At 66.7% G+C, this 12,857-nt stretch overlaps 2 protein-coding genes across 6 annotated transcripts; both read right to left on the bottom strand.

The window, feature by feature from the left end:
* Positions 1-482: 482 nt before the first annotated feature.
* On the bottom strand, positions 483-3,679 carry IRF7 (interferon regulatory factor 7). Of its 5 annotated transcripts, none has more exons than XM_027090630.1 (9): positions 3,585-3,676; positions 3,079-3,397; positions 2,829-2,991; positions 2,527-2,734; positions 2,147-2,208; positions 1,842-2,046; positions 985-1,512; positions 788-906; positions 483-698 (listed from the first exon to the last, which is right to left on the bottom strand). In XM_027090630.1, the coding sequence occupies exons 2-9, from the start codon at positions 3,096-3,098 to the stop codon at positions 531-533; spliced, it is 1,473 nt and encodes a 490-aa protein (XP_026946431.1). In that variant the 5' UTR covers positions 3,099-3,397; positions 3,585-3,676; the 3' UTR covers positions 483-530. The 5 variants fall into 5 exon arrangements, with proteins under 5 accessions (XP_026946431.1, XP_026946430.1, XP_026946432.1 ...); XM_027090629.1 differs by having other exon boundaries at positions 3,079-3,460; positions 3,585-3,669; XM_027090631.1 differs by having other exon boundaries at positions 3,079-3,443; positions 3,585-3,653.
* A 297-nt stretch (positions 3,680-3,976) lies between these two features.
* CDHR5 (cadherin related family member 5) lies at positions 3,977-10,687 on the bottom strand. The gene is made up of 13 exons (XM_027090643.1): positions 10,633-10,687; positions 10,379-10,554; positions 9,968-10,018; positions 8,735-8,827; positions 8,500-8,601; positions 8,031-8,414; positions 7,601-7,691; positions 7,365-7,462; positions 7,057-7,257; positions 6,839-6,952; positions 6,678-6,762; positions 5,578-5,735; positions 3,977-5,306 (listed from the first exon to the last, which is right to left on the bottom strand). Exons 1-13 carry the CDS (start codon positions 10,685-10,687, stop codon positions 4,869-4,871), a joined length of 2,046 nt encoding a protein of 681 aa, XP_026946444.1. The 3' UTR covers positions 3,977-4,868.
* Positions 10,688-12,857: the final 2,170 nt, after the last annotated feature.

The following is a 12,857-nucleotide window of genomic DNA, read 5'->3' as shown; positions in this document are numbered from 1 at the left end:
AACCGCAGGCGGGCGGGCGGGCGGGTGGCGCTTCTCCCACGGGCAACCATCTGGTCCCAGGATTCCCTCGTCTGCTCGTTGTGTTTTATAAGTAATCGCTCGGGTTTCACTTAGGTCCGCCCCCTCCCAGGCACAGCAGTGTTGGCGGGTCTCGAAGGCCAGGGACAGGCCTTGGGCACAGCACAGATGGGGAGCCCTGTTCACGGCAGAGGGGCCCCAGGTGCTGCCCCCTCTGGGGAACACGTGTCCTGAGGGGCCCTTGCGCTCTTGGAGCAGTCTGTTGGCTCTAAAGCATGCCCTGAGTTTTTTCACTGTGAAGTCAGGAGAATGGGTGTGCACAGGAGGCCAACGTGGGCGGGGCAGGGGGCTCCCTTCCTGGGCCCACAGGTCACGGGCTTCCCGTGAAGTGGGGTGAACCTCGCATCCACAGTGCCCCTCCCAAGCCTCAGTCTCAAGCCTGCCCCTGGTCAGGACACCAGCACTGGTTCTTGGGATCTTTTTATTAGATTGGGAGGGGTTGGGGACCCAGCCTAGCCGGGCTGCTCCGCCTCCATCAGGAAGTGCTCCAGGAAGTGCTCCAGGTCATCATAGAGGCTGTTGGAGCTGGACAGGCAGAGGCTGAGGCTGCCGCTGTCCAGAGAGGACGCGCCTTCGCGCTGCACGCCCTCCAGGTATGCCCGGCACAGCCATGGCTCCAGCTGTGGGGAGGGCGCGGTCAGGTGGGGGGAGGGCTGTGTGCAGCCTCCCTCCCTCCCCCCACCCCCACCCCAGGGACCCTCCACCTCACCTTCACCAGGACCAGGCTCTTCTCCTTGGGCCTTCCCACTGACAGGTCCTGCCCAAAGCCCAGATAGATGGTGTAGTGAGGGGAGCCCCGGCGCCGGCAGGCCTCAAACTCCCCCAGTTCTGCAGGACAGGGCTTTGGTGAGGGGGGGTGGGGGGAGGCGGGGAGGCCCTCAGCCCCAGGGCAGGTGCATCACTGACCTTGGAAGAAGGTGCTGAAGTCAAAGATGGGGGTGTCGCAGTTCCGGGGCAGCAGGCGGGCGGGGGTGGAGGAGCTGGCCGAGCCCAGGGGCCCTCCCACCTCCCAATAGACCTTACACTTGCCCAGGCGCCGGGCCCACAGCCTGAGACCCCGGAGTTCCAGCTGTAGGCCGGGGGCTACGTGCTGCAGCAGCTTCTCTGTGTAGTGGAGCTGCTTCTGGTCGGGCAGCTCGGCGGGGCTAGGAAAGGCTACTCGCTGGTGCTCTGAAGCCCCACCACCTACATCGGGGGGGCCATACAGGAGCACACAGCTCGGGCGCCCCACCACCTCCCGCAGCACTGTTCGGCCCTTGTACGTGATGGTCAAGTCCAGGGCCCCCAAGCTGGGCAGTGTGTGCAGACCGAGCTGTGAGCAGGTGGGACCAGCCACGTGTAGATGCCCTGCCATCAGGGTGCAGGCACTGGGGGAGGCTGTGGTGCGGGGCTCCGCCTCTCGCGGCTGCCAGGGGGCTGGGGGTGGGCCTGTGTCTGGAGAGGAAGGCAGGCCTGAGCTGGCACCCGAGCCGCCAGCTCCTCCCATTTCCTTCCACATGTCCCCTAGCTCCTGTCCCCTGGGCCTGGGGCTGGGGCGCCACATTTACTGTGGCGGGCATAACTCCCAAGCAGGGAGCTCTGGACCTGAGGAGGCTCAGCTGTGCCCAGCAGGGATGGTGGCCCACCTCTGGCCAGCACCGTCCCTGCTGGGCACCCCCCTCCCCCGAGCCCTCTCTCCCCGGAGACTCTGCTGTCCTGCCTGTTCCTCCCCTTGGCACACAGGATTCTGCAGGGCAGAGCATCCCCCTCCAACAGCCCCTCACCAGGAGCCCCAGGGGCTATCGGCTCCACCCCACACGCAGCTTTCAGCACATGGTCCTCCAGGCAGCTCTGCTGCAGAGCCTGGATCAATAGGTCCCCAGCATCTCCAGCTGGGCTTGGGGCACAGGGCTCAGGGCTCAGCCCGGCCAGCCCATGCCCCAGCCTCTCGCCAGCATCTGCTGCCAGGTATGGCCCCAGAAGCCCATCCTGCAGGAGAGGACAGACAGTCCCAGCATAACTCAGCAGCTCCCCAGCCCAGTGAGAGGGGGCAGCCCCAAGGTGGAATCCAAGAGGGCAGTGACCTTACCCTTGTAGGTGGGGCATCTTCAAGGGCCTTGTCCTCCCCCTGGCTAATAATGCTTGGGCTTTCTGAGGGAGAATTAGGGTTGGGGGAACACTGGATTTGTGACTCTGGAGTGGGACACCTAGGTGTGAATCCCTGGGCAGCTCCTCAAAGCTCAACCGCACTTCTCCTTCACTGATCCCAACAGGCCTATGAGCTTCCTCCCAGCAATCCCCAGTCCCCGCTAGCCGCGCCACACGCCCTCACCCCGGCCCCGCCATCCCCCAGCAATCTGGCACCAGCCTCTCTCATGCCAGTTTTCTAAAACCGAAAATCCGACCCAGCGGCTGCTCCCAGGACAGAGCCAAGTCTCCCTGCCGGCAGCCCTGCCGTGGCCTCCTCACCTCCGCACGCCGGCCCGGGGGTGACCATGTACACCTTATGAGGGTCGGTAGGGTCCCCCGAGTTGTCTTGCAACATCACGAAGCGCCGCGTACAGTGCAGCGCGCAGCGGAAGTTGGTTTTCCAGGAAGCTCGGAGCGCACTCTCAGCGGTAGGCCGGGCACCTGCGCTGCTGCGGAGAGGCCACCTGCCGCGGGCCACAGCCCAGGCCTGGGGAGAGAGACTGAGTGGATTACGCGGACCGGACACTCGGGCCTGGGCCTGGACCGGCCCTCCCCCGCCCCGGGCGGGGCTGGGGTCCCACCTTGAAGATGCGCGAGTCGGCCTCTCCCAGGTCCTTCCGCGAAAAGTGCTTCCAGGGCACGCGGAAGCGCGTTCGGGCCGCGTCCAGCCACCGTAGTCCCTCGTAGCGGCCGCTGCTGACCTCGCCCAGAAGCCAGTCTCCGAAGAGCACGCGCGGGGTCCCCCTGCGGGCGGAGCAGCCGGGCGTCAGGGCGCGCGCGGGCCACCGGGGGCGTGGGTGGGGTCGGCAGCGGGCAGCGCGGCGGGCTCACCCGTCGGGAGCCACGGCCATTGCTCCCTCCGCAAGGGCTGGGCGTAGAGAGAGCGGCGCGCCCTCCGCGGCGAGGGCTGGGGTCGCGGGGGCAGTCGGGGGATAGCGCAGGTGAGAGGAGGGTTCCGCGTGAGTCTCCGCAGGTAGTCCCGGGTGTTGGGGTCCCAAGTGTTGGGATCACAGACGGAAGTTGAGGACTTCTGGCCACGGTGTTGCCCAGGTGAGTCCTGGCCAAGGAGGCGATGGGTGTGGCTACAGATGCGGCGGGGCCTCGGGCACACGAGGGGCCACAGGTGTCGAGCCGGCGTCCGGGCTGGGCCCTGCGGGGGCGCGACGGGAACGGCCGTAGGAAAACGAAACCGCGCGCTGCGGGAAAACGAAACCTAACCCGCCCCACCCCGCGCGTCACCGCGATCTCCGCCTCCAGGTCCCCCAGTTCCGGACCCGTGCCCCTCGCCGTCACCCGCTCTGCCCGCCCCCTCCTGGTCACTGCTCCGCGGAGCGAACCTGGGGTCCGACGCGGCCGTCGCTGCCTTTCTCGCTCCGCGTGGGTTGGGAGTCCCGAGTACCTGGTAGTGGCACCGCCGGCGCGGGAAATTTCGGCTTCGCTGGGGCTCCGGAGCAAGCGCTTTTATGGTGGCGGGGGCCGGAGGCGGGGCCGGGGCCGGGGAAGTCACGTGCTCCCGCGGGCGGGGGCGGCACTGGGGTCCTGGCTGCCGCAGGGCACAGCCCCTTCGGAGTCCAGCCGCTGCCCTCCCTCACCCAGCGCTGCGGGGGGCTGGGGCGCCAGCAACCAACGTGGTGGGAGAAGCAGTGGGATAAGCTGGGGACCCCGGGATCGGAAATAAAACCAGTCAGGTTCCTGAGCGGACGAGCGGGTGAGGGGGGTGCGTGGGAGGAGATGCAGCTGTGCTCTTTGGGTTCTTACCAGTGACAGTTGTCCAGGCAAGAATACTCAAATACTATCGAGATTAAAATATTTGGAAAGGAATCGGAAATGCCTTTTCGTGAGGAAAAAACGCCAGTGATGCATAAGGGACAGTGGCGGTGGTCGGGGCTGAAGTCCTGACTGAGGGTCGCCCCTGAGGAAGCCAGTGGAGGGGGCTCGGTCCCCAACTCCGTGGCTCTGGGTCGCGTCCACAGCCTCTGTCCTGTGCACCCACTGGCCCCACCTGCTGCCCGGGGCCCAGGGCCTGCAGGCCACTGTCACACTGGGCCAAACCACCCGCCTCCACCCCGCACCGCCCGTCACAGCCCAGCCACCTGGACCACGTGCCTCCGAGGGCACCCCAGCGTGTTTACTGCCCTCACTGTAGCCCACAGACGCAGGAGTGTGAGCCCCTGGAAGGTCCCCGGGCCCATGCTCTCCCAAGTGAGTGTCCTCAGGTGGCTCCTCTGCCTCCCCCAGGGGAAGAATCTCTGTGTTGGGTCAGTTGTGGTTAGACAAGGAGAGGAACTTCCTGGCCACCAGCTGGCACCGAGCCTGGGAAGCCCCGCGGGCGCAGCAGGTGGTTTACGGGAAACGGCACCCAGTGCTCTGGGCAGGGAACGACCCCGCCCACCCCTCTCCGCCCCCACGGCGCCCCTGGCGGTCCCTCTGAGGAGGACTCAGTGCAGGGCGGGAGCAAATGGACCACGTCCTGACAGCCCCCACTGGCAGCCCCTTGGGGCAGACCCCACGCGTCCCAGCAGATCCGAAAATGTCACTTTATTCTGCGCAATGGAGTCGGGGGAGAGCCACCAAGCCGACTGCAGTGACCCAGACTCTCCGGGAGAGGAGGGGCGGCCACACTAGAGGTAGACGGAGTCGGAGCGAGGCGCGTCCTGGGCACCCCCGCGCAGGCCCGCCTCTGCGCCCTCGTCGCCGCTGCCCTCGCTGCCCTCGTCGCCAGCACCGTCCACTTCCGAGGCAGGCGTGTTGAGGACCACCACGTCGGCCTCGGCCCCGATGTCCTCGCCGAACCACACCGCCTTGTAGCCACCCTCAGGCCGCCGCTCCTTGGTCAGGATGGACCTCACAGCGGCCGGGCCGTCCCCATCCAGGGCCACCGTAGGGGACTCGGCGACTCGGCGGAGGGTCTCCGGGCCGGGGGGCTTGGGTTCTGGGGGTGCAGGCTCTGGGGGAGCTGGCGGGACGGGACTGGATGAGGGGCTAGGAGCCGGCGCCCAGCTGGCCTCGTCGGGGTTGTTGAGGAAGGCCTGGTTGTCAAAGCCTTGGGGCTGGGGCTCCTGGGGGGCAGGCGGGAACCAGCAATCAACCAGACCAGGCCTGGGCTCAGACCACCCCTGTTCCCCCAGAGACAGGCGGCTAGACGCTCTGCCTCTCTCTGCCCTTCCCCCCATCTGTGGGCTATGGTGTGTATGCCCCGTCCCTCCTCACCTCTGCCCTGCATCTCCCGGATGGACTCCTGGCCTCCACGCTGCCTCTCTCTCCATCCTGCCGCTTCTCCACCGCCCCCCGTCCTCTCTCCTGTCCTTTCCCCCACCCCGAGGGCCTCACCAGCGCTTTGCCACAGCAGCACTTGAGTCGGTGGCCGTAGTGCTTGTGGACGAGGACTATGAGGGCGACGAGAGCCAGAAGGAGCAGCGCGCTCAGCACCCCGCCCAGCGCCGCCATATCCACCACCGAGAAGCGGCTTGCGTCTGAACTGCCACCCACTGGCGGGCTGCTTCCTCCGGTCCCAGGCGTCCCTGCTGGCAACACCGCTGCCCGCTTGCTGTCCCACCGCAAGCACTCCCGGGCCAGCCTGGGGCAAGCTCGGGACACCCGAAGAGCAGGCTAGGCCTGGCCACCGGAGATGACGTTTGGAGGAGTGGGCGCCACTGACCCCCGCCAGGGAGCCCCGATAGGCCGGGCTACTGGGAGCGGGGAGGGGGTCAGTGCCCACCAGTTCCAGGTGGGTGGTAGGGGGCCAACGTGCCAGGCAGGGAGCTGAGGGTAGCACGGGGCCCGTGGGCTGAATGGCCCTGGGAATTGGGGGGGTCACTGGATCCTAAGCCTGGCCTCTGCCCCACCCTCCACACATCTTCCCTAGCTTACCTCCTGGGGCCCCCCAGGACCTGTCTCTTTGCCAGACCCCCCCTTGGGGTTTCGTGGTCCCCATGGTCGTGCTGGGCCGACCTGGGGTGGACCCTACCCCACAGCGACCGCCCAGAGTCCTGAGTCAGAGAGCATGAAGGTAACTAGGGTACATGGTGGTGCTACCTGTAGGCCGGGTGGTCCTGCTGGGTCCAGGGGACATTGGCAGAGAGGTTCCTGGCTTTGAGGTCTGTGCTGAGCCCCCACTGGGTGAGGCTGATGGCAAGGAGGGGCTGGTTCCCGCACTGGGGGGCCCCCCAGGCATGGAGGAGGCCGGAGGCCTCAGAGTTGTGCCTGAGGAGGGGCGCGGGCTGCTGTCGCCCCCAGAGCTGGTCGTGGAGGACCCCCAAGAGGGCTCAGGGGGCCGAGGGGCTTCCGACGTGGTGCCGCTGGAGGCTCTGGTTGTTCCTGCTGTCTCTGGGGACGGGGGGGGGCCTGGGGCCAGGGCCAGGGCTCAGGCTCGCCACTCCTCCTAGCAAGAAGCCCTCCCCGAGCCGACCCGGGGTCCCTGGGAGGCTCACCTGTGGGGGCGGGTTCCTGTTCTGAGACTTGAACCTCCACGACCGTGGTCGCTGTGCCTGAGGTCACCGTGTTCCTGGCCTCAACCTGGGCAGGAAGGGGGCTTGTCCCTCCTGGGCTCCAGCTTGACCCCTGGCCCTCGGAGATGCTGCCCGCCTCTCACCTCTGCGTAGAAGACCCCGGCGTGCACCAGCGAAGCGTCAGTCAGCATGGTCTCCCCGTCCATCCGGAAGTTAGAGTTGTTGGTGACCCGATACGTGATGGCCGAGTTGAGGTCCTGGACGTGGCCCCAGTGAGTCCTGAGCCCAGGCTGCTCCCCAGACCGCTCCAACCCCCCCACGGCAGGAGGCCGGGCAGACCCAGGGACCAGGCGGTGCCTACTGGGAACTCAGGATCCTGGGCCCGGATCCTCAGAGCCTGGGAGGGGGCAGCTGCATCCTTGATGGCCACGCCTACCCCAGAGCCGAGCGCCACGGTGCCGCGGTACAGGCTCTGGGGGAAGTGGGGCGGGCTCCCGCTGGCGGCCTGGGCCTCCACCGTGACCTGGGTCACCGAGTACCTGGCGTGATCCGCCTGCTCGCCCTGGGGGTTGGAGAGGCCGCAGTGACCAGCAGGTCCTTGAAGGGTGAGCCCTGTAGCCAGGGGCCCAGGAAGGGCCTGTGGAGACCTGGCCCTGTGCGGGCACCCACCTTGACCAGCAGAAGGAAGGTCTTGGGGCTGGGGATGCTCTTGGTCATGGTGAGGTTGCCTGTGTTGGCATCAATGGAGAACGAGCCATCCTCGTTTCCTGGGAGGACGGCAGGACGGTTTGGCCACAGTCCCCTCTGGAGGCCTGAGGTCCCAGTGTCACAGCTGGTTCTGCCCATGTGGGGACGGGGTCAGGGTGTTGCATGGAGAGAGAAGTTGGGGGCTGGTGCCCACTCACCCCTGATGATGCTGTACACAATGGGCTGATGGATGCCCCGGTCCCCGTCCACGGCGTAGATGGGCCCAGGATGCAGGATGAGGGGTCCTGACTGCGGGAACAGGGAGGGGAGGGTACGCCGTGGAGCTGGTGCCCCTCCCGCTCCCCTCAAGGAGATCTGGAGTAGCCCCAGGGGGCAGTCAGGGACCCAGGTCGGTCCCTGGGGTCCCTCACTGGGTCCCAGGGGCCTGGCTGGCTCTGCCCTGAGGACAGCTGGACCCTGTTTCCTCATTTGAATTTCAGAGGCCCTGTGTCCCACTTGCCACCATGGGGTGGGGCAAGATTGGTTTACGAAAAATCGTTCACATTTGCTTGAAAATCACAATCCACTCTGACCCCACGGCAGCCAGGCCCGTGCTCATGCTGCCCTGGTCCTCCACGGCCCCCGTACCAGTGTGTGGCCTGTGGGCACAGCCCCGTGGTACTGGGCTTCGACGCAGACAAAACCGTCAGAGTATGTGCAGGGCAGGAACCAGGGGGCCCGCAGGTCGGCGGGCCGCACCTCCAGGACCAAGGTGGCTGTGGCCGTGTGTCTGGGCTCCACGTTCTCCTCTCGCGTGTCCTGCAGCACCGCAGCCCTGCCGTCAGGCCTGGGGGCCTGTGGCTGGAGCGGCTCGGGTGGGGCCGTGGGCATCCGGGATGAGGGCGGGAGTGGCCTGCTCACCCGGACCAGCAGTTGGAAGGTCATGTTCGGCCACCTGTCGAAGTCCAGTGACCGGTCCAGCCGCAGCTCTGGGCGGTTCGCACCCACCAAAGAGAAGAAGCCGCTGGCACCCTAGGGAGGTGGGGGACTCAGCCTGGGACCCCGGGAGGACACGCAGAGGTGGGGATACCCAAAGGGGAGGGCTGGGGGCACTGACCGGGGTCACTTCCTGGAGGGTGTAGAACAGGACGTCATCTTTGTCGAGGTCCTGGGCCTTCAGCTCTGTCTCGGGGATGACGACGGCATTCACTTTAGTGTCCTGGGGTACGGAGGGGGGTTGGTCTGGCCACGCCCGTGTCCCCAGGGTGAGACCCCCAGCCACTAGCCCTCTGCCCCCCATCCCAGGCGCCAGATGCCCCAGATGGTGTGAACTGCTGCTCCCTTCCACTCACCTCTGGCACCCTTTGGACCTTGACTACAAAGGGGAACCTGGGCGGGTTGTCGTTGACATCCAGCACTGACACAAACACCCTCAGGCTGGTCACCTGGGGGAGGGAGGAGGGTCCCCGGCCCAGCGGCGTGAGCTCATTCTAGGCGCTGGGGTACAGTTCCCAAGACAGCTCTCTGCCTGGGGCTCCCGCTCCAGCAGGCGTTACGGACAAGGAACAGAAAGCAATTTTTTTAAAGCACAGAAGGTGCGAATGCCCTGGAGAAAAATAACGCAGGCACTGGGGGCGCAACCAGCAAAACCCCAAATGAGGAAAACGGCAAAACAATTGAATTTCTTCAAGCATAAGTCTCACAGAAAATCAGGACACCATGTGTTGAAAGAGACGTGAGAGAAACATCAGCCAGCTGCACTGGGTGGACCTTGCTGGCAGGAGACTGAACGACCGCTCTGGAGCTGGTGGGGTGTGGGCGTTGGATGCCGCGCTGCTGAGGAGCCCCTGCCTTTTCCGGACGTGACAACACTACCGCGTTAAGAAGAAGCGGCCTTGTCCGCCAGAGGCTCATCCTGAGGTATTTGTGGGTGGTGTGCTGTGACGTCAGGCGGGGGGGACCCACGGGGCTCAGGGAGACCACAGGGCTGACTGGTGCGAGGGGCCAGGGAGGCGGGCGCCTCTCCGAGGAGGTGACAGGGAGCAGCCGGGGTGGGGGGCTGGGGGCGCGGCGTGCCGCTGGGCCTTCATTCGCTTTATTTGGGAGGGCAGGGACCGCTGCTTGCTTTACCGGATAGGATCGTTCTCCTGCCATTCGGAGAGTGGACTGGGGTGGGCGGGGCCAAGAGGGGAACAGATGGACCAGCGGAAGATGCTGGTGTCAGGCCCAGTCGGCCGGCAGATTTGCTGGAGGACCGGCGTGGGGAGGGGGAAGTGAGGACTGAGCTGGCAGGGCGAGGCGCCTTTGGGGGGGCCTTGGATCTCGGGGTGGGGGTGTCTGTGGGGTGTGATGTCCGTCCGGGGCCGGGTTTGTGAGTCTGCGGCTCGAGGCACAGTCTGGGCTGGGGGAAGTGTGGGCGTTGCCGGCACAGAGGTGACACTTGAAACACACCACTGGGTGAGGTCACCAGGTAGTGACCGTGGGTCAGGCAGAGCAGGGCACAGAGGTCCAAGCCGGAGCCCTCTGACATCACAGGGAGGGTGGGGATGTGGGGATGCCTGAGGGGGTCTGAGGGGCAGACTCACCACAGTGTCATCCCTCTTGCACTCCAGGACTGCTTCCAGCATTGAGTTCTCCTGCGGGGGCGGGCAGGTGTGGGAATCACCTGGGAAGCTGGCCCAACCCCCGCCCCATTCCACAGGTGAGGAGACAGAGGGTGAGAGCAGCAGGTGCTGGCCAAGGGTCCCTGTCACCCATGCTGAGTCCAGAGGGCGGCGGGGCCCAGGCAGCTTCGTCCCCCGAGGGCCCCACCCCCTCAGGGCCAGCCCTCAGCCAAGCCTGGGGGCCCGAGAGGCCCCCTGGGCAAACTGAGACCCAAAGATCCCCAGAGAGCCCTTCTCTGGGGAAGAGTGTGGGTGGCCGCCTGGGGCCCATGGAGGGTCGGCCACCCCTGCTGACCCCATGGGCACAGCCAGCCCTGGGCCTGCCATCCACACCTCGTAGTCCGGGGTCACATTGAGAAACAGCTGAGTCCCCTGGATCCGAAATGCGAAGCGGGTGGGCGAGGGTCCGAGGGTCACCTGCTGGCCCTCAGGGACGGTGATGTTGAGGAGTAGCTGCCCGGGACTCGTGTTCTCACTGACTTCGAAGAAGTTCTTTTCCACAGAGCAGACTGGAAGTTGGAGAGGAAGGGTCGGTGCCTGCCAGGCCCCTGCCTGCCACCCCGCCCCTCTGCCACTGCCCCCAGTACCCTGGGCCTGGGCCACGGCCACGAGCAGAGGAAGCAGTAGGGCCCAAGTCACCATCTCGGCAGGCGGGCGGCCCCGGGGGAGGCTGTGGGCCCGTCTGGCGTCTGGGACCCTCTGAGCGGCTGTGCTGCTGGCGCAGTCTCTGCCGGGGCGACCTTCGCCCCTGCCAGGCGCCGCCCCACTTTATGACCCTTTACAACGACTGCCGCCAACCAACCGCAGGACTGGCCTCCACCAAGGGGGCCCCCGCCGGCCGCCGGCCAGGCCTCGCCGGCTGCCAGGAGGGGCAGACCAGGTGGTTACCCGGCCGGAACCAGGCCACATGCAGGGGCTGACGGGGGCTCAACCCACGGACCCCAAGACAGAGGAACCCAGAGCTGGTGGGCGGGCACTGGGGGCCTGGGCGGGCTGGGGCTGGGGTGGGCCTCTGTGTTTGCTGTACTTGCCCCCCAACCCGGGATGGCCCTCTGCTGGGCCCCTCTGCCAGAACCCTCGTGGGCACAGCTCCTAAGGCGGCCCGGGAGGTTCAGGCTCAGGCCGCAGGTGTTCCCCTCCGGGCCCACCTCCTGTCCCCGAGTTTAGGGGACAGGTCTGGAGGGGAAAGGTTATATGCGTCCTAGGGACTCCCCTGCCTGTCCCAGAAACAAGCCAGCTTCTTCCAGGGGGCTGGGCGGGGTCACAGTGACAAGGATGGCAGTGCTTCGGGGCAGCTGGCAGCTGGGGGGGGACCCTGGGCCCCGACAGAGGGGCATCCTTGTGAGGGGCCCATGGCAGAGGCCCCCAACTGCCCCACCTCCATCTTTCCTCAGCCCCCTAAGCCCAGCAGCTGGGAGAGGACACTGGGTGGGGGAGGGGCTGCTGTGATGGGTCCGGTGGAGCCCTTCGCACCTCCAGGCCCCAGGCCATGCGCGCCTGAAACACCTTCGCAGAGCAACCCTGAGCCCGTGGTCCTACAAGGCCTCCTGCAGCCTGGCACTTGGGGTGTCATCACCGGCCCTGCTCCACAGGCCCCGGGAGGTCAAGCCGCCCATCCAGACTGCACGCCTGGACCGAGAGCCAGGACTCATGCTCAGGTCCTTTCACTGGGGAGTGGCCTCCTGGGTCCTGCCTGTCGCCTCTTCCTGCTTGGCCGAGCCTCCTTGCCCCCTCACCGCTGCCCCCCGGGGCAGGATCTAGGGGACATCTCCCAGAGCCCCTGAATGTTTGCTGTGTGGATGCCAGAGGTGCCGGGCGGCTTCCTGGGAGCTCAGTGGATGGGGCAGGAGAGAAGGAAGCGGAAAGATGAGGCTCCCTGCTGGCTTCCCAGGTTGAAAGGGCAGGTGGGCATAGCCACCGTCCTAGAATCCCGAGGATGGGTCTCTCCTTCCCTCTGGCAGCCGTGCCCTGCAGCAGCTTCCTCGATGGTACCCAGACGGCGCACAGAGCGGGCTCACAGGGCCAGGGTCTGAATTGCTCCTTTATTGGTGCCAACTGCAACCCCCCCTCCTCCGCCCCCCTCCCCTGTCCAGGCTCCCCTTGGGAGGTTCCTTCTTCCTCAGGGCCTCCTCTGGGTCCCCTCAGCAGCAGGGATGGCCGGCTCTGACACCATGACCCCAGCCCTCAGTCCAAGAGGCATCTGGGGAGACCAGGCCTGATCCTCGGGGGGCCTCAGGGGCATCCTGCAGAGACAGCCAGGTTAGGGGTTGGGGTCTTGGTGCTGGAGACCGCTGCCCACCCGGCGAAACTGGGCCTTTTCTGGTCACCAGCGCTGACAGTTTCACCCTCCCAGACCCCTGGGCCATTGCTGTGTCCAGTTGTGCCCGGGACCTGGGGTGCCCCAGGGAGGGAGGCTATGGGGCAGGGGATGGGGGATGGGGGATGGGGCTGGTGCTCACCAGGCCTGCAGGGTGGGCGCGTCCGACCACAGCAGGCAGAGGTGGCCCTCCGCAGAGTTGGTCCAGGCTGTGCTGTTCTCTGTGTCCTGCTCGCTGCTCCCCACCCCAAGTCAGAATTAGTCTGGAGTTGGGGAGCGCCGTGGCAGGTCCACCCCCATCCCGCTGACCCTCACCTGCGCTTCCCCACCAGGCCCTGCAGCAGCCGCTGCAGCCGCGCGCTCTCCCGCAGGCGGCTGAGCTCGCTGGTGAAAGTCCCGTCCGAGTGTCGCGGGGCCCTGCGGAGGGGACGCGGAGGGGGCCGGGGGGGGTGGTCAGGGCCGGGGCGGGGTGGGGGCGGGCGGGCGCGGGGCCCG

Source organism: Aethalodelphis obliquidens, unplaced genomic scaffold (genome assembly GCF_003676395.1).
Source record: "Aethalodelphis obliquidens isolate GAN/ISIS:26980383/991018 unplaced genomic scaffold, ASM367639v1 scaffold69, whole genome shotgun sequence".
NCBI lineage: Eukaryota > Metazoa > Chordata > Mammalia > Artiodactyla > Delphinidae > Aethalodelphis > Aethalodelphis obliquidens.
This window is presented reverse-complemented; position numbering and strand designations above follow the sequence as displayed.